At 36.4% G+C, this 23500-nt stretch overlaps 1 protein-coding gene across 1 annotated transcript; it reads left to right on the forward strand.

Annotated features, from left to right (window-relative positions):
* The first annotated feature begins 21728 nt into the window (after positions 1-21728).
* LOC116113921 (xyloglucan endotransglucosylase/hydrolase protein 9-like) lies at positions 21729-23263 on the forward strand. The gene is made up of 4 exons (XM_031400078.1): positions 21729-22080; positions 22170-22270; positions 22346-22539; positions 22657-23263. The coding sequence occupies exons 1-4, from the start codon at positions 21840-21842 to the stop codon at positions 23054-23056; spliced, it is 936 nt and encodes a 311-aa protein (XP_031255938.1). The 5' UTR covers positions 21729-21839; the 3' UTR covers positions 23057-23263.
* The last annotated feature ends 237 nt before the right edge of the window (positions 23264-23500 follow it).

Genomic DNA, 23500 nt, shown 5'->3' on the forward strand with positions numbered 1-23500 from the left:
AGACATTAGCTACAAACTTCGAATACCATCTTCATACTGGCCACCTAGCCTTTTTTTAGGTCTTGATACATCTTGGTTGCTCCAGGATGAGCAGTGTTGGGTGTGTCATGAGCCTCATAAGAATTTCTCTCTCAACTCCTTATCATGAGGAATACACAACCGATTCCTGAAACGGAGAAACACCATCTACCAAATGGAACTCTGGTCTCTCATTCTCATGTACTCTCTGTAATAACTTCTAACACATTCATCAACCACTGCTTTTCTCTGATTTCGTCCAGTAAGGTGACTGAATCGTAACTGGCAATCCCTCCTTAATCATTCAATCTGTTCTTTACACAACTCATCTAACTCTTTTGTCTTGTTTGTGAGTTATAATAAGTAAGCTTTTCTATTCAACGCATCGGCTACTACATTAGCTTTCCCCGGCTGATATTGAATCTCACACTCATAATCTTTAACTAGCTTTAGCCACCTCTTCTGTCTCATATTAGCTCTTCTAAGTAAAGAAATACTTCAAACTCTTATGATCGGTGTAGATATTACTCTTTGCACCAAAGGTAATGTCCAAATTTCAAAGCAAAGACTAACCGCTGCCAACTCTAAATCATGCGTAGGGTATTGTCTCGTCTCTCTTCAATTGATGAGAAGCATAAGATATCACCCTACCTAACGTACATACAGCACCAAGTCCCTACAGTGAGGCATCTGTAAAAATGTCTAATCCACACTCTTGTGGTAACACTAAAACACGAGCTGATGTCAACTTTTCCTTCAACTCTTGAAAACTCTTTTCACAAGCAGTTGACCATATAAAAGGAGTTCTGTTTGGTAAGAGCTGTCAACGGCTTAGCCAGCTGGGCAAACCCGATACGAATCCGGTAGGTAGCCTGTAGTCCCAAGAAGCTTCTCACTCTTTTACCATTTTCGGCCTTTGCCACTACAGGATTGCCTTCACTTTACTAGGATCCACTGAAATCCCTCGCTAGAAACAGTATGGCATGAAATAACACTTGATCAACAGAATTCACACTTGGAAAACTTAGCATACAACTTCTTTTCTCTCAAGCGTTGTAACACCCTTTTAAATGCTCCTCATGTCTTCTCTCGACTTAGAGTAAACCAAGATTCATCAATGAAACCACAATGAATTGATCCAACCATCGTGAAATCCCAGTTCATCAAGTCCATAAAAACCACTGGGGCATTCGTTAACCCAAAAGGCATCACTACAATTCATAATGCTATCCTTGTACGAAAAACGGTCTTAGCTATATCTTGCTCAGCTACTCTCACTGATGGTACCCTGACCTCAAATCAATTTTCGAGAACACTGCCGCTCCCTTCAATTGATCAAACAAATCATCTATCTGAGGTTGCGAGTACTTATTTTTCACTGTCACCTTATTCAATTCTCTGTAATCTATACACATCCGTAAGATCCATCTTTCTTCTTCACAAAAAGAATTGGAGCTCCCCGGAGAATGAATTGGTCGGATAAAACCTTTATCTAAAAGCTCTTGGGTTGCTTCTGCAATTCCTGAAGCTCGGTCTAGGGCATTCAATAAGGGGCTTCAATATTGGTGTTGTCCTTGGTGCTAGTTCAATACTGAACTCAACCTCTCTCTGTGGAGTAAACCCGGTAACTCTTCCGGAAACACATCTAGAAATTCTTGAACTACAGGCACCCTCTGAATTTCTGACTGAGGAATATCACCACTTTGCACTACATGTGTAAATATCCTGAATACCCTTTCTGCATCTTTCTAGCTTTCAAGCTACTGATCAACATACTCAACTGATGGCCCTCTCCGAAACTAAACTTATCCACTATCAAGATTAAATCTTGCTTTCTTCTTCGACAGTCAATTTCTACTCCATACTTCCCTAGGAAATCCATACCTAAATCACATCAAAATCAGACAATCAAACACTATTAAATCAACTAACAGCTCTTCCATGAATCACTACGGACTCTCCTGAAAGCATTCACGGGTCAAAACACTAACCCTATTAGGTAACTCTTCCTAATGGGTGGTCTACCACAACAAATTTCAGACCTAATCTTTCTATACATCCCATGAGACAAAAAAGAATGCGTGGCTCCAGAATCAATTAAAGCATAAAGAGGAACTGCATGAAAGAATAACTGACCAGTTACAACTGATGGCTGGCCTCTACTTCACTCTGTGCTACGGTGAACACCTTGGCATTCGTACCTCTAGAAGCCTATGCTGCTGGTGGAGAAGGGCTTTACAATCTCTCATTAGGTGCCCTGGCTAATAACACCTATAACAAACATTCGGACCGAACTCTTTTAGACACTTCCCCAAATGATTTCCCACATTAGGCACGGAGTGACTCAACTGTTCTAGGTGCTTACTCTGCCATGCCCTTATGCGTCTGGCTGGAATCTCTTTTTATTTCTCACGTCTCTACCTCACCAACCTCAACCTTTCTTATATGGAGAAGGGACACTTCATTCTGAATATCATGGATGGCCCTTCTGAACTCATCTTGTTCAAAAATCTCTGCTCTCAAAGCCCGCTCTAATGCTTCAGTATATGTACGAGGGGGCTTGCTCGACATACACACAGGCTATTTCTGACCTTAACTGAGAATAAATTTCTCTCTTCTTAAACTCGGGAGTACTCACTATCCCGGTGTAAAACTCACAAGGAGTTGAATCTAATTGATACTCTTTCATTGTCTCATCCCTTGCTTCAGATTAACAAACTCTTGATTCTCATGAACCCGGTCAACCGTTCGATACTCGGCCTCAAACACTCTTCTAAAGTCTCCCTAAGTCATAGTTGCGTGTCATGAGTCTCTTCCATTAATTCCACCAAATTCAGGCATCTTCCCGAAATAAAAAAACTAGCATAGTTGATCCTCTCTCTATCATTCATGGGAAACAAGGCTACCGTCCACTCAACGGACTTAAAACCACGCTTCTGCTTCCATGGATACCCTAGTACCCCTAAACTCTGGCGGACAGTGCTGACTTGCAAGCCCCTGAACGGCTGCTCAACTCGACTTTATACTGTCTAAAGTATCGGCCCTTCTCGCTCGTTGTCTTGTGGGCGATACTTAATAGGGGTCTAGATTTCTCCGGTACAAACTCTCCCCTAACTCTCCTAACACCTGTTGTACAAGTTTCAAATCCTTGTATCATCAAGGGTAGGGGGAGTTTGTTCTGGTGGGTTAGAGGATTCTCCCTCATTCATCACACCCTTACCCTTCCTCTATTACTACGTCTCATAAAAAACAACCAGTCTCACATCAACTCAATAAATCACTGTAAGAAAATAATTTACTTACAGTGGCGGTAAGGCAACGTCGTAGCGGCTAGAATGACACAACTGTCCCATCCTAAAATCACGGCTCTGATCCAAAAAGGTAACAACTACTTTCTACTATCATTAAAAAAACATATATTAATAAAGAACAAGATACGTATCAAAAATAGTTGGGCCCAAAATTTTCTTTAGTAATATATACATTCTTTACATAGTAAAACATTATTTGTACAAAAGACTCTCAAAACAGTGGACAGTGCAGCCAAGTCTCCCCGCTTGCCGACGTCTATCGACCACGTCCTCACCTATGTCCTGTAAAAACATTAAAACAATGGAGTGAGCACAAAGATGCTCAGTAAGCAAATCCTCTACTTCATAGCCCCATGTACTCTCAATTCTTTTTTCTTTCTATTCCATCACCCAAGGAGATTCATATACAGCATGGATGAGAGGCACATGCATTAAAGCATAACAATGCTCTTTCTTTCTTTTCTTTTCTTTCTATTCTTTTATCATGTTTTCTTATTCTTTCTTATTCTTTGCCGATCGGTTTGGTTGATGCATGGATTCGAAACCCTTAGTCATGTGAGTGTACTCTCTCTCGTGTATAGCCCTCATCCGATGTATTTCACGGCTAATGAATTCTTGTCTCATTCTCATTCCACTCTCTCATGGCGGAGACCGCTCTCTCATGGCCGTTACATGCGGTTAATTTCTAAGCTCCAGGGTCCCATCAACAACCTATTCTCTTCTCTCTTCTTAGCACTTCTCTAGTGCAACTTTTCTTCTCTTATTCTAAGAGAATTAGTCCTTTTCTTTACTATATTTAGAGTGTTTTTCTCATTTCTTATATTTCTTTCTTGGTGATTATTCAATAAACAATGACTATGGATGGCTCATATCTAAATCTTTCTATATACATTCATGAGATGCAAATATGCTATGTTGCATAAAGTAAGGTTCTTTATTTCTACTCATGCTTCTCTTAGACCTTTTCTCAAACAAAATGGTGATAATAAACTCTACTCTAACTATAATTCTATTTCTTTCTAACCATCCAAAAATTGGAGTTCAATCCTTTAACTCATCACACATCCTGCAAAGAAACACACTCAAATATCTTCTCAAAATCTTCAATTTTACCATACTTCTACCAACTTTTACAACACAATCCACATTCTCATGGTGGAATTCTGTCATAAATCAACAATAAACTCATTCCTAAAACTATCAATACATTTCAAACAAAAAAATCCATGCATTAACATATATAAATTTACACATCATTCAATCATGCAAATTACAATAGGTGAATTTACTTACCTATACACAAAGAGATCCACTTAAGCTCTTACTCTTGATGACTTGATACTTTTCTTACCTTAAAAAACTCAATAAGGACCTACTCTTACACCAATAAAAAAAAAAAATCACATCTAGAGTAAGGATTCTTACCTTTAAGTGCTTAGGATAACTTGTAGTAAAAACCCTCCAAAAAACCTTACAAATTGAATGAAAATTTGAGAGAATTTAAGATGAAAGAGGCGGTGGAAAGAAAGGAATGAAAGGTTTCTAAAGCTAACCCTTATATTCATATTTTTCCTCTCTTTCCATCTACCCTTACTCTTTCTAAGGAATTCCATCTTTGTCCTTTAATCTTTGCAAATGCACCCCCATAAACATTCTTCATGCCATTCCTTGCATTTTAATCCCCCTTTTCCTGCTAATTAGGGGTAGAATGGTCATTGTGCCCCAAAGGAAGAATTCTCTAAAAATCAAGGAAATTTCAGCAAGTCTTCGCCCCGGCGAAAAATTACAGCAGCTACACCATGGGTTGTAGCACGGCGAAGCTTCTTCTTCGCCCCAACGAAGATGTAACATCAAGATTTCGCCAAGTCTTTACAATTTTCAGGGCAACAACCAACAAACAAACAATTAAACAACAACAAATCAAATGAGGGTAAATAAATAAACATTCAAGCCATTCATCAAATCTAAATACCATACCTCAAGTGGGGCGTTACACCGTTTGGACGGGTTGAAATTTTTAACAAGGGTAATATTGTTTATAATTAGCAGATTAGCATGTTTGGTATTTTGTACAAAAATATTACCGGAAAATAAATGACAGACAATGCCAAAAAGGGGTAAATCACCGGAATAATATTACCTGGGGGAAGGGTGGTATTAAAAGATTACTTCAGTAATCCAAATTCTTACCAATTTTGCCCCAAACAGTGGACATATGGACGAAAATATCCTGGCTTTGTTAACAATTACAAAAACCTAATTTGTAAAAGACAAAAACACCCCACCACCACAGTGCTAGATTCTCGGCACCACCACCACAAAATCTGGGCAGAATGCCGTTACGACTCAGAATAGTCGAATCTGGCCGTGATAAAAAGCCAGATCTGCCGTCGACGACGGAAAAGACCAGATCTGGCCGTTAGAGACGGCCAAAGAGTTAGTCATCGTTAACGATCAATGACGGCCAAGAGTGTGGCTGTCATTGACCGTCAACGACGACCCTTTCTTTGGCCGTCAGCTCTGGCCTTTTCCGGCAGATCCACCCCGAATCTGTGCGAAAGGCCATATCGGTGAATAAATGGCCATATCGATCCTTTTTAGGCCGTTCTGACAGATTCCGCCCCACTGACGGTGGTTGCCGGAATCTAGCAACTATGGGGGGTGGGGTTGTTTTGTTAATTTTTAAACTTTTTTCTAGAGGTGTTTGATTAGTAATAAACTTAAGGGGTTCTAAAGTAATTAAAAATAGAATAGTATTCCAAAAATTAAACAAACAAGGGCTCCGTTTGGTTCATTATTCTGATGGGTTTTTAGAATAATATTTTAAAAAAGTTAAATTGGGGGGTATTACGATGTAGAATTTGAAAATTAACAAAAACATCCCCTATATTGTTTATTTACTAAAACACCCCTATAATAAAATATTAAGAGTTAACAAAAAAACCTCAACCCACCCATTAAATACGGACAGCGGCTACCACCACCGGGGTGGCCGGAGTGTTTTTGTATTTCTAAAAAAAATTTGGGGATGTTGTTAATTAACAAATTTAAGAGGTTTAAAAGAAATGAAAAATATAGAATAATATTTAGGAATAAGGCATTTACTGTTAACTTTTTTGGGAATACTAATAAGTATTCCCAAAAACGAACCAATATTTTGGGAATAGGATAGAGATAGGGTTTGAATAATAAAACAAACAAGCCCTAATTATTTATATCTTGTAATCATCAAAGGCATTCTAGTAAAAAGGTATTTCGGACATCTGTTATTACTATCAACCAAACACATTAATTATAATACATCCAATTGAACCAAGTACAATAATAATTTAAACCTTGTAATCTACAATGAATCTTTCTTTTCGGTAATCTTATTACTAAGATACAAAAATTATAGATCCAAACGTCCCCTCATTGATATTATATATATATTTTTTAAGTGTACTGTGTTTGTACAAATATCGAGAGAATCTCAGAAAATAAAAGATGATTTCAAATTTGCATATAAATAGAAAATCATAAAACTACATTAGTAATATTCACTGACTTAAGTCAAAGATTACAATAAATTCGATTTCATGTTTGTACATAGAGGAAATAAATTAGTTGGTGTATGGACAGAAAATAAAGACATGATATTAAAATGGTGTTGTGATCAGTCATGATAAACGTGATAATAAATAAATAACAACTACCTGGTACAATAAGTAGTTAGATAAAAATAGTTTTGAGAAAGATATCACCATGAGGTCTATGTTTATGTTATAATAACACAATAACTCAAGAGAGGATGGAATTAATGTTACCTTAATTACCTCCCTACTATTTTGGTCTATTTAGAATGTTTTAAGACAAAGTGTGGTAGGATTCAAGATTAATTACTCAGTTACACAACGGTGCATGCACTAGTTCAAGATATTATATAGTTACTTTGCTAGTGCCAATTATCTGTTAATCATGTGATTCATTCTATATGCATGGTTTCCAACCCAAACCTTTTCCCCATATATAATCTCATCTCTTTAATTTCTTTGAAGTTTTTTCTTAGCATTGAAATCTTACTTCCGTTGTGTATCTACTCATTTATTGTTGATGTTAGATTTATTTGATGTATCTTTCTTCATTAATTAACAAAAGTATTGAACTGTTTCACTAATAAACTACCTACCTTTGTACAATCAATAGTTAGATAATAAATAAATTTTATTGTATATTAAAAGATCATCTTGTACAATTATGTCACAGTTACACTTTTTTATCCTGAAATTTATATACAAATGATGGTAACTTATTTAGGATATGTCTATATACGATGAACAAATGATGGGATAACTATCCTATATGCTATTCAACCTAAGTGGAAAATGCAGAAGACATTTTCACGGTGGACAGTGAAAGTCCAAGAAGTGGTTTTTATTGAGAAGTAGAAGTTGCACTCAAGTTATGATCAGGATCAGGAATATGATGGAGTGGAGAAGCTCTTTTAGCCTTAGAGCAAGTAGACTTTTCCCAACCTCTAGATTCGGCCGATCCTGCGATCGTAATGTCAAAGCTGTCAACCTTACGAGTTCTTTATATTTACTCCCATGTATATAAATCATAGCTTCACGACCTTTATTTCATGGAGAGGAGAAAGTTATAAACTTATAATGTTAAAGAAAATGAAAAGGCAAAAATTCTTATTGATGAATTATTCCAATCCATCCCACCAAAAAATATCATCCTTCATCCTACAGAAGCCAAGTGTGGTAGTAAGAAATTTTCAGGGAGCAGAGCGATAATGATTTTAGAAAATATCAGGCCTTTAGTTTCCCGTTTTGAAATTTCATGTTATGTTGGTTGTTAAGTAAATTCAGATTTCAATAGGTTAGTTTCTTTTCAATAATTTTATTCAAAATAATAAATTAAAATTAATTTTAGCTTTCTTTAATTTTTAGATGAAGAAAATGATTTTATTAATAATAAATTAAATTTTGTGTTAATAATTTGTAAAAGTTTCAAGTGCAATGTTTTAAGTTTGAATTTCTAGTTTTTAGAGTCAAACTCTTTTCATTTCAAGTGTATGTAAAAAATTCACATTTGATGTTAAAATATCAATCTATCTTTTTAGATTTTCATTTTAAATTGTTCAAGTAACTAACTGTTCTTGTTTCAAATAAATGTCTTTTGTATCAAGTTCTTATAGTTTCAAATTTGATGATAGAATACTCGAGTTTTATGTTTATATTTCATTTACGTTTTCTTTAGTTCAAGTACCGTTAATGCATACCATATTGTGTTAAAGGTTTCTAATGACATGTTGGGGTTTTGCTACCTTACGCAAAAATCAAATTTTGCTTGTAACCGGTTGTCCAAAAAATTAATAAAAAATATTTTAAATTAATACATTATTTTAATTTTTTAAAATAAAAAATTATATTTTTAAAATTTAATTTGGTATAACTTACTATTAGAGAATAAAGTTTGATGTTAAAAATTTCAAGTATAATGTTATTAATGTCAAAGTTTGTTAATTTCAATTTAATGTTTATAGTTTCATGTACAATATTGTTATATTGTATTTGGATTTGGATTGGATTTGGATTTATTTTATTTATCATTTCATCTTAAATTTGGATTTTTGATTTATTTTATTTATGATATATTGTTTTTTAGATTTTGGATTTGAAATGTTATATTGTTAAAAGCAGTATAAAAGTCCACACAGCTCCATAACTTGAGTTGCTTTAGCGGCTGTCCCACATTAGCCGACAAACTTCGTGGGGCAGAGACACGGCACGGGATTGGGACGGGCACCCGGCCGCCACGTTTCAAGGATGAATTGAAATTGATCTTTAATAGAGCGATAATACTGAGCATCTTCAAAATTCTTTCATTTTCAAGGTCCCAATAGAATTAGGTGATTACAAGTGCCATCTTTAATTTCTTTCATTTCAGTTAACGCTGGCGTTTGGAATTTCCTCTCTCTGGTTCACACCATAAGAGGAAATTAGGACTAGGATGGGCAGGGTGGGTTGAGGTCGAGGACCCCAGGTCCCCAGGTCCCCAGCCCCAGCCCCCTCCCCCAAACCTGAACCTGCCCCTTACACCCACCCTCGCCTTGCACCTAGGAACGGGTATTTTTTGAATATTTCTTGAATGTAATTAGCAAAATGTTTCTCATTTCTAATAACCCAACTAAATTAAATATGCAATTCATTAAATGCACACAAGAGAAAAAAATATGCCAAATAGATTTCACAGACTGATGATATCTCTTGCCAAAATATTTAAAACATTTAACAAATTTCACTGTATCAATTGATTGCATTTTGTAGATTATAGGCTTAAAAATCTGAAATTATATGAGAAATGAAAGTTCTGATATTAGAATAATACACTAATGCACTCATCGCCGGCACAATACCTTGTTTAATCTCCTAAAATTTCATTATGTTACATTTATATATTGAGCTGCCAATTTGACCCTTCTCAGACTTCAAAACCCAAGAGAAAAAGTTTTTCTTTCTCAACAAAACCACACATATAAAACACCCAGATTGCAAGGGTGTGTTTACTAGATTTCAAACATGCAAAGACTAATATTTAATTTATCAGGGGTGTGTTTGCTATATTCAAACTTGTTTGATATGTTAACTCACGGTCAACCAACCAGTCCAACTGTTCAACTAGACTAACCAGGAACTGACCCCTTGACTTGGGTCAAGGGATGGTCCAGGTTTAAAAACATTGATGAGAACTGGCTAAAAGATCCAAATTGAAATTATTCTTTAATAGAACACTAAATACTGAGGGCATCTCAAATTCTTATTTTCAGGGGCCTAATAGTGTTAGGTAATAACAAGTGCCATCTTTAATTCTTTCATTTACAGTTAACTGCTAGTGTTTGGATTTGCTCTCTCCGTTCACACCGCATGGAAGATAAGGTCCTCCTTAAATGTGTGGTTTAAAGGGTTTGTTGTAAGTTCTATCATCCTTGTATTTGATGTGATTTTTATTATTTGTCTTAATTTGAAAATGAAAGGACATCACTTGACCTTAATTTTTGCATCAATATTCATTCTACCATATCACTAATTCATTCCACCACATCAATAATATAAAAAATATCACAGCAAATACACGATAAAAGAACATACAACAAACGCTTTAAAGCACTATATTTATGGATGGTCCTACTTTCCTCGTGTATGTGTGAATCGGAGGAGCGCGGGATTGGGACAGGGCCCGACCCCGTCCCAGTTCAAGGATCCAAATTGAAATTACTCTTAATTTAATTTTTAATAGAAAACTCACCTGATTCTATTGACCTTGAAAATGAAAGAATTTTGAAGATGATCAGTATTTATTGTTCTATTAAAGAGTAATTTCAGTTTGGAATCCTTGAACCAGTGTGGGCCGGGTGCCTGCCAATCCCGTGTCTCTGCCCCACGAAGTTATTGTTGGCTGATGTGGGACGGCCGTAAAGCCACTCAAGTTATGAAGGAGCTGTGTGGACTTTTATAGCTTCAGGGTAATGAAGCCGATGTCAAGTTCATGACATCAAATAGTAGCTTTCTCTTCGGCGAGAAACTGAGTGAGGCTTCCCCATATCTAATTTCCCTACAAATATATGACAAATGGTTTTTATGTTTTGGCAAGTTAAAACAATGTGTTTCCTTTCTACTTCACGTGCACATGCTCCCTGGAGTTGATTCACTCTGATCTGTCCAGCCCTGTTTTATCACAAGAAGGTTATCGCTATTATATCATTTTTCTTGATGATTATAGGCGTGTTACTTGGATTTATCCACTTAAGCTAATCTAAGGTATGAGTGTTTACTCATTTTCATGTTTTTGTGGAGAAGCAATTGGGGAATAAGATTAAGTGTCTTCAAATGACTGGGGAGGAGGAATTTAGGCCCTTTCCAAATACCTCCAACAACAATGGAATCAGTTTCGGCATCCCTGTCCTACCTTCACCAACAAAATGGCAGGATGAGAGGAGACATAGATCAATCACTGAGTTTGGACTCTTACTAGCATGCTATCTTATGCCATTGAAGTTTTGGGGGCTACTTCTCTATAGGAGTTACATTCTGAATAGATTACGTCATCGTTCTGGGTTTCCAGTCTCCATTGCAAGTACTCTTTAATCAAGAACTGTCATAATGAACATGAAAGTTTTCAGTTGCAGCTACTTTCCCTATCTTTGGCCTTATCAAAGACACAAGCTGGATTTTCATACTGAAAAATGCATTTTGTAGGCTATAGTCTACGTCTTTGTAGGCTAAATCTAAGTCATAAAGGTATAAATGTTGAAAAACTTGGCCGAATGTATGTGGTTAAACAGGTGAAAGTTCAATGAGCAAGATTTCCCTTTTAAGTCTGGTTCTTCCAGTTGGATTGTCCTGAGAAGACTTAGAAATTCCTGGATGCACTTTAGCTTCTTCCTTTGGATCATTCTCTTAATAGTCATGCAATCAATTGAGTCTCATATCAGAACTGTCACTTCTCCAGTATCTAGTTTTCCACACTCTCAACAACTAAGTACATACATCAGCCTTCAATGAACATCGTAGATCATAATACACTGCAGACGCATTACCTGTGATTCAGATTCTTACGTGATTTAGATTCTCACCCATCTGCAGAACTAAGTCACATACATCAGCCTTAAATGAACATCTGCAGATCATATAACAAACTACAGCATACCTGTTATTCAGATGCTCACTATCTGAGATTGTATCCACATGCAGCAGAGGTCTTTACTAATTCAGAAATTCAACCATCAGTTTCAACTACTCAGACTACTACTCAGTTTTTTCCAGATTGCAAAATTCTTCTGGATTCAATTGGAGTAATCTCCGTTTCCATTGACAAGAGCTTCAGCTTCCACTGATACAATCATCCCATGATTACAATTCTAATCTCACAGAAAACAACCACCAGCTCAAGCTTTTCTCTCAACCCAAACTACTTAAAGAACCCAAAAATGCTAGAGAAGCTTGCTATTCCTGAGTGGAAGGCAGCCATGGAAACTGAGTATCAAGCCTTATTAAACAATGACACGTGGGATTTGGTTCCATATGTAGATGGTATGCACATGTTAGGGTGTAATGGGTGTTTAAAACTAATTGAATTTTATGGATCTTTGCAGAATACAAAGCAGGGCTAGTGGCTAAGGGTTTTCAGCAAAACTCGGACTGGATTACTTTGATACATTTTCTCCAGTGTTAAAAGTTGCCACATCAGAATTATATTTTCATTAGCAGTCCATCATAGTTGGAAATCAGCAGCTTGATGTAATAAACATTTTGAATGGGGACTAACGAAGCAGGTTTTTATGTTCCTTTGAGGGGTTCTCAACAGCTCATTCACATCAACCACAAAGTTTGCAAACTCCGTAAAGCTTTTATGGTCTCAAACAAGCTCCTAGAGCTTGTTTGATAAACTAAACATGTTCTGTGTGCTTGGGGTTTCAAAATGCTATCATGATGTCAGTTTATTTTATTATAAAAGGGATCTGTGTGATGTATTTGTTAGTATATTTGATGATAATTAGTCAGGTAATGATTCCTCACTCATTTCCAAAGTGGTTGAAGATCGAATAGTAATTTGCACTAAAAGGTGGGAGCAGTTCATTATTTCCTTGGTTTGAAGTTAAAAGAAATGGTTCAGGGCTGTTACTTACACAGACCAAGTTGGCAAAACTGCTTGAAAAAGCCAGATGGCAAACTGTAATCCATGTACTACACCATGGCAATTGGCACTAAATTGGAAGAGAAGAGGGAGACTTATTTGAAGAACACTCTTTAAGAAGTTCATTGGTGGCTTACAATACTTGACTCTCTCTGGACCTGACTTAGCTTTTGCAGTGAATAAGCTAAGTAGTTTTCGCAGTCTCCAACTAATGTGCATTGGACAGCTTGCAGAGGTTTTGTGGTATATCAAAGGTACTAGTCTTTTGGACTTTCTTTGCAAACATGATCATTTACGTCTTGAAGCTTATGCTGATGCTGATTGGGCAAGTGATTGAATGATCGAAGGTCCACAAGTGGTATCAATTTTTCTTGGAAATAATCTCATCCAAGGAGTTCAAGAAACAAAAAGTGTGTCCTTGTCATCAATGAGCGAATATCGTCTCACTAGTCAAACAGCCACTGAAAAGTTGGTACATCATCTATTTAAAGAGTTAGGTCTTGAAATTAAGCACATTCATCTATATGGTGATAACAAGTGCAGGGGCGTTATCTTCTAATCATATTCATGCTCGCACTAAACACATAGAAATTGATGTACACTATATGAGAGAGCTGGTGGCAGGAAAGAATTTAGTGTTCAATATGTTGCTTCTGAATACCAAAAGCAGATTTTTTAACCAAACCATTATCAAGATCTGGTTTACAATGTTAAGGGACAAGTTGAATGTAACCTTACTTCCCTGACCAATGCAGAAGTGGGCTGACTTAATGATTGATTTTTCGGTATGCAATGGAGAAGTATTCTGATTTTGTAGAAGTATGCTGAAGTTTAGTTCTGAGTTTTCATTTTTTTGAAGACTGCAGAATGTGCAGAAGTATGAATGTGTGTGTGTTGCCTGCAGAAGTGTGTAAATGTAGAAAATGGAGAATATGTTGTTGTGTGTAGTATGGGTAGTTTTAGCTATTGCAGAATGTGTTGTTTGTTGAGCCAGCATGAGTTTTTGTTACTTGCTACAGAGTAGAATTTTGCTGCTCCAAAATGTGTTGTTTGTCGCAGAGCCTGAGTTTTGTTACTTGCTACAGAGTAAATTTTAGCTGTGCAGAATATGTTGGTGATTGGTGCAGAATATGAAGTGTTACAAGGATAAGCTGTGTTTTTTTAGCAGTTGCAAAATATGTTGCTGAAGTATGGGTAGTTTTAGTGTTGCAGAATGTGTTGAATGTGTTGAGACATGAGGTGTTGCTTGTGCAGGTAGAATTTTTTAGCAGTAGCTATAGAATATGAGTAGGTGATTGGTGTAGAGTATGAGTGTATTGCTTTGTTGTCTTATGATGTGGTTGTTTGAACTTGGAAGAGTGAGAAGAGTTCAACTTAAAAACAATGGAAAAAAGAGAAGGCTTGGTTTATGGGGAATGTTAGTATAATAAGAGAGTTGGAGGTTAACGGTGTCGTTTAACTCAGTTAATGAAAAGTCTCAAACGACGTAGTTTAGCTTTGTCTCTTTACTTTTGTATAAAAGATTTCAGCTTCTGTGTTTGTAAGTTCAGTTAATAAAAAAACCAGAAAGTTTCAGTTTGTATATAGACATATCCTAAATAAAGTTACTATTAGGATCCACATCAGGATCTCCAACCCATACAGTGTGGTATTAAGCCTAGGGGTCTTTCCCTATCAAGCGATCTTTTGGGTTTGAGTTCTAACATTGGTGCTTTCGTTAAGAGTTGGGCTGCAGAAAGGGCATCTATAGGCTAGATGTGCAGTGTGCTCTCCTTGGGAGGGGTTGCCGCATCGAATAACTATAGGTGAGTAAAGCTTCCAAAGGGGAAATGGCTACCTGGGTCAGTGTCGATAGAGTGAAAGCCGCTGTGGACATTGCTCAAAGGGAGTGTGTTAGGATCTCACACATCGAGATCTCACACCCACTAGTGTGGTACTTAACCCTAGGGGCTATTCCACCAATCAGGCTAGTCTTTTGGGTTGGATCTCTCTCTGGCTTTAAGTTCTAACATTGGTCTTTTCGTTGAGAGTTAGGCTGCAAGAAAGTAACTATAGCTAGATTAAGTCAATGTGCATTGAATGACTGATAGTGAGTGAAGCCACCCAAAGGGGAAAGGTACCTTAGTAAGTGTCGATAGAGTGAAAGCTTCGTGGACATCGACTCTGAAAGGGGATGCAATGTTAAGATCCCCATTAGGATCTCACACCCACAAGTGTAGTACTTTAGCTAAGAGGCTTTCACCATCAAACAAGGTCTTTTGGGTGGGCTTCCTTCGGGCTTAAGCTCTAACATTGGTGCTTTTTGTTAGAGTAGGTGGGAAAGGGCTACCTATAAGCTAGATTAAAGTGCAATGTGCATTGAGACTAATAGGTGAGTGAAGCCGCCCAAAGGGAAGGTACTTGGGTCAGGTCATAGAGTGAAATCCGCCGTAATGTTGGCTTTTAGGGTGCATTATGGATCCCACATCGAGATCTCACGCCACCAAGTGTGGTACTTAAGCCTAGGTGCTCTATCTATTAGGCTGGTCTTTTGGGTGGGGTCTCTCTTTGGGCTTAAGTTCTTAACAGTTACCATCATTTATATAAATTTCAGGATAAGAAGCGTAATGCTACAAATAGAGGTAGCGTGGGCATGCCGACTATAGCACAAAAAAGCACGGCTGACATGGCATGAAATATGCAGGTGTGCCGTGGGCCTTATAAAAGGCACGTGAGTCGGCACGACACGACACAAAAAAAATATAAAAAAATTATATGAATTTAGAAATTAACGAAAATGAAGATGTATAATAATCTTTAATCATAATTTATTTTGTATTTGTAATTGATAATTATAACTTATAAGTAATAAAAAAGTGTTGAAATTAATTAATATTTCATGTCCAATTATTTTATTATATTTCATAGTGAGTATATATATTTTAATTAATATAATACAAAATGTTAATATATAACATATAAATATTTTTATGATATTATTAATAATAATAAAAAATTACCATAATTTATAAGTATTGAAATTAAATATTTTTACAAAGCATGGGTCTCCCATGGCAGAATAAGTGGGTCTGCTGATAGCCTTAATTTTGGTGGGCTAGACGGCATGATAGGGCATGAATTTTTGTGGGTCTTAGCACGGATGACCATGACCATGGCCTTGAATTTAGGCACGACACAGTCAAACACCTCTAGTTATAGATATGTACAAAATGATCTTTTAATATACAATCAAAGTTTATTTTTATCTAATTACTGATGTACCAAGGTACTTGTTATCCTGAAAAAAATTGGCTATTAAATATAAAATATTACTCTTTTAAGTTATTGAAATGTTCAATTTTTTGTTAATTTAATGAAGAAAGATACATCAAATAAATTGACATAATAGATGAAGATAGATACATCATCTGGAAGTAAGTTACATGCCTAAGAAAAAACTTCAAAGAATTAAAGAGATGATATTATATGGGATGATCCATCTTCTCTGTGGGTGTGAACATGACAAAGCAAATTCCAAATGCTAATGTTAACTGAAAATGAAAAATTTTGAAAGTACCCTCAGTAATTTATTTTGTAAAGATTATTTTCCTCTATTTTAAAACTCGGCCTAGCTCAGCTTGTTTAACTAGTCAAACTAAGAACCAGCTACTAAATTGATTCGTCAGGGTGAAAAATCAGGACCTGTGGCTAGACGATGTTACTATAGCAACCATCGGTCCAACCATTTTCTGCCCAAAAAGTTAACTCAAATTCCCAAATTTTCATGGTCAAAGTTAGTCAATAGGTACGCCGTCAAACCAGGAAAACACAACAACACACAACACCAGGAAGCGAAACTAATAAAAATCAATCGAAACTCTATCAATCCCACACCACAACAATCCAAATCATGGTGGCTGGAGGGGCTCTCGATTGGCATTCTAGGCAAACAAGAATCAGGTTAGGGGGTTGAAGGGTGATCATGGTGAGTTGGGAGGTGGTGTCAGATTGAGTTTTGGTCATCGAAATCGTCCGAATTTGGCCAAGAACAGCAAAATCCTAGCCATGATTGCCAGTGATGGGTGGTAATGGCTTGGGAACTTTGGGGGTTTTGTAAAGGAGTAGTGGTGAGTCAAGGGTGTGGTGGGTTGTCGTCGCTCAAAATGGTCAAAAACAAGAAGGACAGTCATTAATGCGGCTGCCTGGCTAGCGCTTGGCAAGTGATGAGAGGGATAAAGGGTTGGTGTGAAGAGGAGAGCGTGGGTGTTTCAAGGCTGGTGGTGGGGTGATTTTAGGTGAGAAAATAGTTAGAAAAAGAGGAAAAGATATGCTACAATCTTCCAAACAAAGAGGAGATGAAGAGTAAGGAGGAAGAGAAAAAGAAGAGGATGGAAAAAAAGGGAAAAAAAAAAAGTTATAGATGCTGTAGGGAGTGTGTATCTTTATTCAAACCTAGAAGGACCGCGACCGCGGGGGTACTCATTTTGGCGGGGGTCGGTCAACCCCCCCGCCAACAAAAGCAGGCCAGGTTAGGCCGCCATTTTTTGGGGATTGGCTGGCCCAGCCGGCCCGCCAACCTAACCCGCCAGGTTAGGTGCGGCCAGGCGGGTTAGCCTTTTTTTATTTATTTTATTTTGTTTATTTAGTTAACTTTTCAAATAATAAATAAACAATTATAAATGAATAAATGTAATTGTTTTTAGTTAACTTTTCAAATATCAATAATTCAATTCAATTAATTTTTCTTTTGTTAACATTTCAAATATAATTCAATTTAACACAAAAAATTGTAATATAAGAAAAATTAGATTTATTCATTCATTGATGAAACTTTAGCGAAGAATGATTATATTTATACAAGACATGGAAATTTGAGAATAGATATTAGTATTAATTTTTTTTATTTACGTATCATAAAAAATAATAATAACAATATGTCAAATATTACGAAGTTTTATATTTAATATTTATAATAGAAGTATAGTTTAATATTAGTTAAAATTATTGTAAGAATCAATAATAATAGTTAATTAAAGAACTAAAAAACTGGGGGAAACTTGAAAAAATAATTAATTTTATTTTATAATTTTTTATAATTTTTTTGGGCCAACCTGCAGGTTGGCTATTGAAACAAAATAGCAACCCGGTTTGCCCGTGGGAAGGCGGTCGGTTGAACCCTCTCTAATGGGCTGGGTTAGGTGATCCGCCTAACCGACCCATTTGTTCACCTTTAGCTGAAAATCATCCACATCTACAATTAATTGTGCCATCGTACCTACCCAAAGCACTAGAGGTTGTGAATGTAAATAGTAACATTGTACTATGTGATTTAAATAAACACCTTATTTATTTTATGAAAAGTATCAATCCATATTGCCATCACACTTTTTTTACCTTGAAACCCCAAATATTTTAACCTCTTTTTTTTTTTTTTTTTTTTTTTGTCTTTTATTATTGAATATATAGTAAAATAACAAAACAACCATTGTTGTTAATAATTCGAAATTGATTTTTTCTTTATTTCACGAAATTATCTTCATTACTCAATAAAATAAAAAAAAAATAAATCTATATCTTGTGTGTTTAATCTATACGGTTAATATTTTGTATTTTTAATCAAAAAAAATTTATGTTCTAATTTTTTCCTTAAGTTACCCCCTGAAGCAGAATCCTAATTTCGTCATTGACTATTACCACCATCATCACGAAGATGTGATATCATTCTATTCTGCAAGTTTTACTGGATTTGATTTTCTTAATAATTTTTTTCTTTTACATTGTAATAGATCCTCAGTAACATTATAATGTTATTGTATGGGCTAAAACAATTAGACACGTCCGGACCATGTTCACTTGATTCGGATGCAGCCGAAACTCTTGGCTAGTAGTGTGTCATCTCTGAAATACGTCCGAATCTAGAGTCGTGAGAACTCATACTAACCCGATATTTTTGAAGTAAATTATTTATAGAAATTTGAAAGTGTCCATGTAGGAGTAAAACTATTTATCAACTAGTCAACAGTGTCAGCCCATTCATTCGTTCGAGTGAGTGAGAAAAAAGTTGGAAGAATAGAGACTCAGATAAAATGGCGGAATCAAAGTCATACCAGAGTTGAAAGAGATCAGAGTGTGCACGACCCGCACGTGCCACAAACAGGGTTTGATGCAGACGTTCAAAAATCTAACGAGCCTGGCCCCGCCTCATGTCGCCGTCAACACGGGGCCGGGCGCCTTGTCCCAACCCGTGTCTCTACCCCACAAAGTTATGGTCGGTTAGTGTGGGGACGGCCGCTAAAGCCACTCAATATGATGGAGCTGTGTCGACTTTTATTATGCTTTACACTGGTTAATGAAGCTGATGTCAAGTTCATGACATCAGAAAGTAGAGTTTCTCTTGGAGAGAGAAAGAGAAACTCTTGAGTGAGGTTTCACCATACTAAATTTCCCTATAAATATATGATAAATGGTTTATATGTTCCCCATTATAGCCCTAAAATTGTTATTTGACTTCTATAACCGAAGCTAAATTGTAAATCAGAGCCTAGATCATGGACGAGAGGTTGCAAGAAAGCCACGGAGGAGAGGTTTCGAGGCTACAGCGCGCTGCCGAAGAAGGAGATGTGGAGGCATATTTTTAATACGCGGAGGAGAGGTTGCAAAGGCTGCAGCGTGCTGCCGCAGATGAAGATGTGCAAGCATTATTACAATACTTGCGGATGAACCTCTTGTTTGGAGCGCTTTGATGAGAAAGCATTTTTGAGTGACTCCACTACACACAGCTGTAAGCAGGGGAAAGATCCATTTTGCCATGGAAAAGTAAACCTAAAGCCATCATTTGCTGGGAAGCGAGACCATCTTGGGGCGTAGCCTCTTCATTTGGCTTGGAGGGGAAGCCCAGGTACTGAAAGAGTAATCCCCTCATTTGGCCTTGGAAGAGAACTACAGGAAATGGAATGGCGTGGCCCTTGATTGGATTAGAGGGGAAGTACCAGGAACTGGTAACATGGCTCATACAAATTGACAGTGAGCTTGTCCGTGTCAAATCAAAGGGGTTGGTTACTCCTTTGCACTACGCAGCTGAAATAGACGATGATTCCAATTTTGCTGATTTTTGTATGTTTGCCTTCATCTATCAGAGATTGACAGTACAGGTGAAACTGCTGTCCATGTGGCCGTCAAAATGGGAGTCGTAGAGCTTGAAAGTGTACTAAATGGATTCAACGCTTCGACAAAGAAGGGATCCTAAAATGGGAGGATGAAGAAGGAAACAACCGCGTGACATACTGCACTTGCCTGTCCTTGAGTTTGGTAATTTGTTGTTACACCTGGAGACGACAAAAAAATTATCAACTATGTTAGAAATTTTTTGAAGGGCTTAAAAAAAAAAAGAAGCATTTTCTTTAAATATCGTATTAACACGAAATCATATGCTAAATATCATATGCACCCATAATAACGTATGATATATCTATTGTTATCCCCAATAATAAGTATAATGTTTTATAAGTACATGGTATCATCTAAAATTTCACATAAGTTGTCCTTTCAATATACAATATCTTAAAAGTCCTCATGTAGATCTAAAATATCACACAAGTCATTCATTTATGTATTTTGGAGAAGTTAAAGTTGAGTTATTTTTATGAGAAAGATAATTATTAATGTTTTGTTAGTTGAATAAAGTATAATTAGATTTTGAGAATATTAAAACAAATGTATTTTTGAGTTTTTAGGATAGGATAGTAGAATATGATAGATGACAGCGGATCTAGAAATTTATGTTAAGATCGGTCAAAATAAAAACTAATTGCACATTAATATTTTTGTCTGTTAATATTTTTGATAGGGTGGACGAAATCTAAAAATTATACATAGTAGTATTTAAAAAAAATTAAGGGTGGGCCATGCTAGGTTGGATCTGCCCTTGAGAATGGGGTAATAATAGTGAACCAAGGAGGTCATAGGATGTACACAAGGCCTCCTTTTTATGTAAAATATTGACACAAGGCCTCCTTTTTATGTAAAATACTGACAAGTCCCCTTTGGTTGTAAAATATCAAAAAATTCCCTTTTGTATGTAAATCTAAGTCCCCCTTTGGATGCAAATATTACATAATCCCCCCTTTGATGTACAATATCAAACACGTCTTCATTTATACGTAAAAAATTAAGGACATCCTTATTTATATGTAAATTGTTTATATTACCCAATCATGTTTTTTTTTTTTTTTTTAATATCTTTATAAACAAAGACCAAACTCATTATTATCAAATGAGATCACAACAGTATGTACAATTTGTAAGCCTCTGATTCGGATTATATAGCTAATCTAGTATGACCATATCTGTTTATTGTAATCTATATCTGGTTTTAAAATTAATGTTAATTAATCTCCATTAATACACTAAAGAATCCCAATTTTGCTCTTATGGTTCTGCACTTGACTAAAAGATTCGCATCAAATAGTAAAATTCATGTCTTGTCCAATCAACCCAAACATGATTTTATCAGGTTTAAGTTAGCTCTAAGTATCTGACCAAAGGATGCCTTCAGTGCGTGTATGTTCACAGATTAAAAAGTATATATATTCCTTCATAAAGTTGACGACAACTCATTTGTGTCTTAATTTACTTACAAATTGATGGATGGGCGGCCAGCTTTTGGATTAATTCTCAACGTAGTGGTGCCGCCCCAAAGTGGCTGCTTATGTGGCCACCACCATCGCCATGCATTGAGCCTCCACTACAGTGCATATTCTGCAATTCTTCTATTTCATTTTCTGCAGGGTCCATTTCATCCATGATCAGACTCACATGAGTTCCTCAAACTCATGTTGATCAACGCCTATGCCTATAAAAACCCCATTTTCTCGTCCTTCAAGATTTTGTCCTACCTCGATTGTGTTTGTTTTGTCGATCAAGTTACAAATGGCTCAGCAGTGTCCTTTGACGTTTGTAATGAGCTTGGCTATGCTTCTTAATGTAGCCTTTTGTGCCAATTTTAGTGATTTTTTTCAACCTCTTTGGGCTCCTGATCACATTGCCACTGAAGGAGATCACATTAACTTATCCTTAGACACTGTTTCTGGTAATGTATGGTTTAGCTATAATTTAGATGACTTTTATTCGTTATTGTTTCTATTTTTGTTGCTGAGAAGTCTGAATAATTGGTTGCAGGTTGTGGGTTTGAATCTAGAAGCAAGTACTTGTTTGGGAAAGCAAGTATGCAGATCAAACTAGTTGAAGGTGATTCTGCAGGAACTGTCACAGCCTTCTATGTAAGTTAATTACTTCTGTTTATGATATGTTTCTTTGTAATTTTTTTGATATAATGTGTTTATTGATATTCACAGATGTCATCGGAAGGGCCAAATCACGACGAGCTAGACTTTGAGTTTCTAGGTAATGTTTCCGGGGAACCATATCTAGTTCAAACAAATGTGTACGTGAATGGAAGTGGAAACAGAGAACAAAGACATTCACTTTGGTTTGATCCTACACTGGATTTTCATACATACTCCTTGTTCTGGAACCGCCGCTACAAAGTGTAATTACTCCTCCATCACCTGCCAAGCATTTTTGGATGCTCTCCTTATGCTTTCATTAACATTTTCATGTCTATTTATATGGTAAATTCAATTGAACTACATGTCTAATATTTCAGGTTTCTGGTAGATGGGATTCCAATGAGAGTATTTGCAAACAAGGAAGAAAACGGTGTGGTTTACCCAAAGAGTCAAGCCATGTCAATCCGTGGGTCAGTGTGGAATGCTGATGACTGGGCTACACAGGGAGGGAGAGTCAGGACAAACTGGAGCCACTCCCCATTTGTTTCAACCTTTAGATCGTTTGAAATAGATGCCTGCGAGTTGTCGCCGGAAACCGATGACGTGGAAGCCAAATGTGGTGTATCACGGCAGTTCTGGTGGGATAAGCCATCTGTGAGAGAGCTGAATAAGCACCAGAGTCACCAACTCAAGTGGGTTCGCAGAAAGCATATGGTTTATGATTATTGTAAGGATGTAGCTCGGTTCACTGAGCTGCCAAGGGAGTGTATCAATTAGCCTATATTTATTGCAATGCGATTACAATGAGTTAGAAGATAAATAATTGCAGAGTCTCATCCATGAATTAACCAACCTAATATGAAGAAAGAAAGAATTTGGTCATGATCGATGATAAAGCTTCCGTGAGGACTATTTATCAACCAGTTGTAAATCTAACTCTCAATTTTGTATGAGTCACTTGTTTCCTGGTAGATCAAAAGGGGGAAATGAGAATGATATTTAGCCAAAAATTATAAGAAAATCCTCAATTCTAGTTTTATATATGTCTAAAGTAGTTACACAATCTTGACCCTTCCACAATTCTAGATTCATATATAGAAACGGTTTAATATACTAAATTTTGACCATTAATTTCACAAAATTTTGATATATTTAGGATCTAATTCTTCATATTTAGGATTGCTCGAGTTACATATTCATTTAATCTCTTTTTTGAATACA

This window comes from Pistacia vera, unplaced genomic scaffold (assembly GCF_008641045.1).
Source record: "Pistacia vera cultivar Batoury unplaced genomic scaffold, PisVer_v2 Contig121, whole genome shotgun sequence".
Taxonomy (NCBI): Eukaryota; Viridiplantae; Streptophyta; class Magnoliopsida; order Sapindales; family Anacardiaceae; genus Pistacia; species Pistacia vera.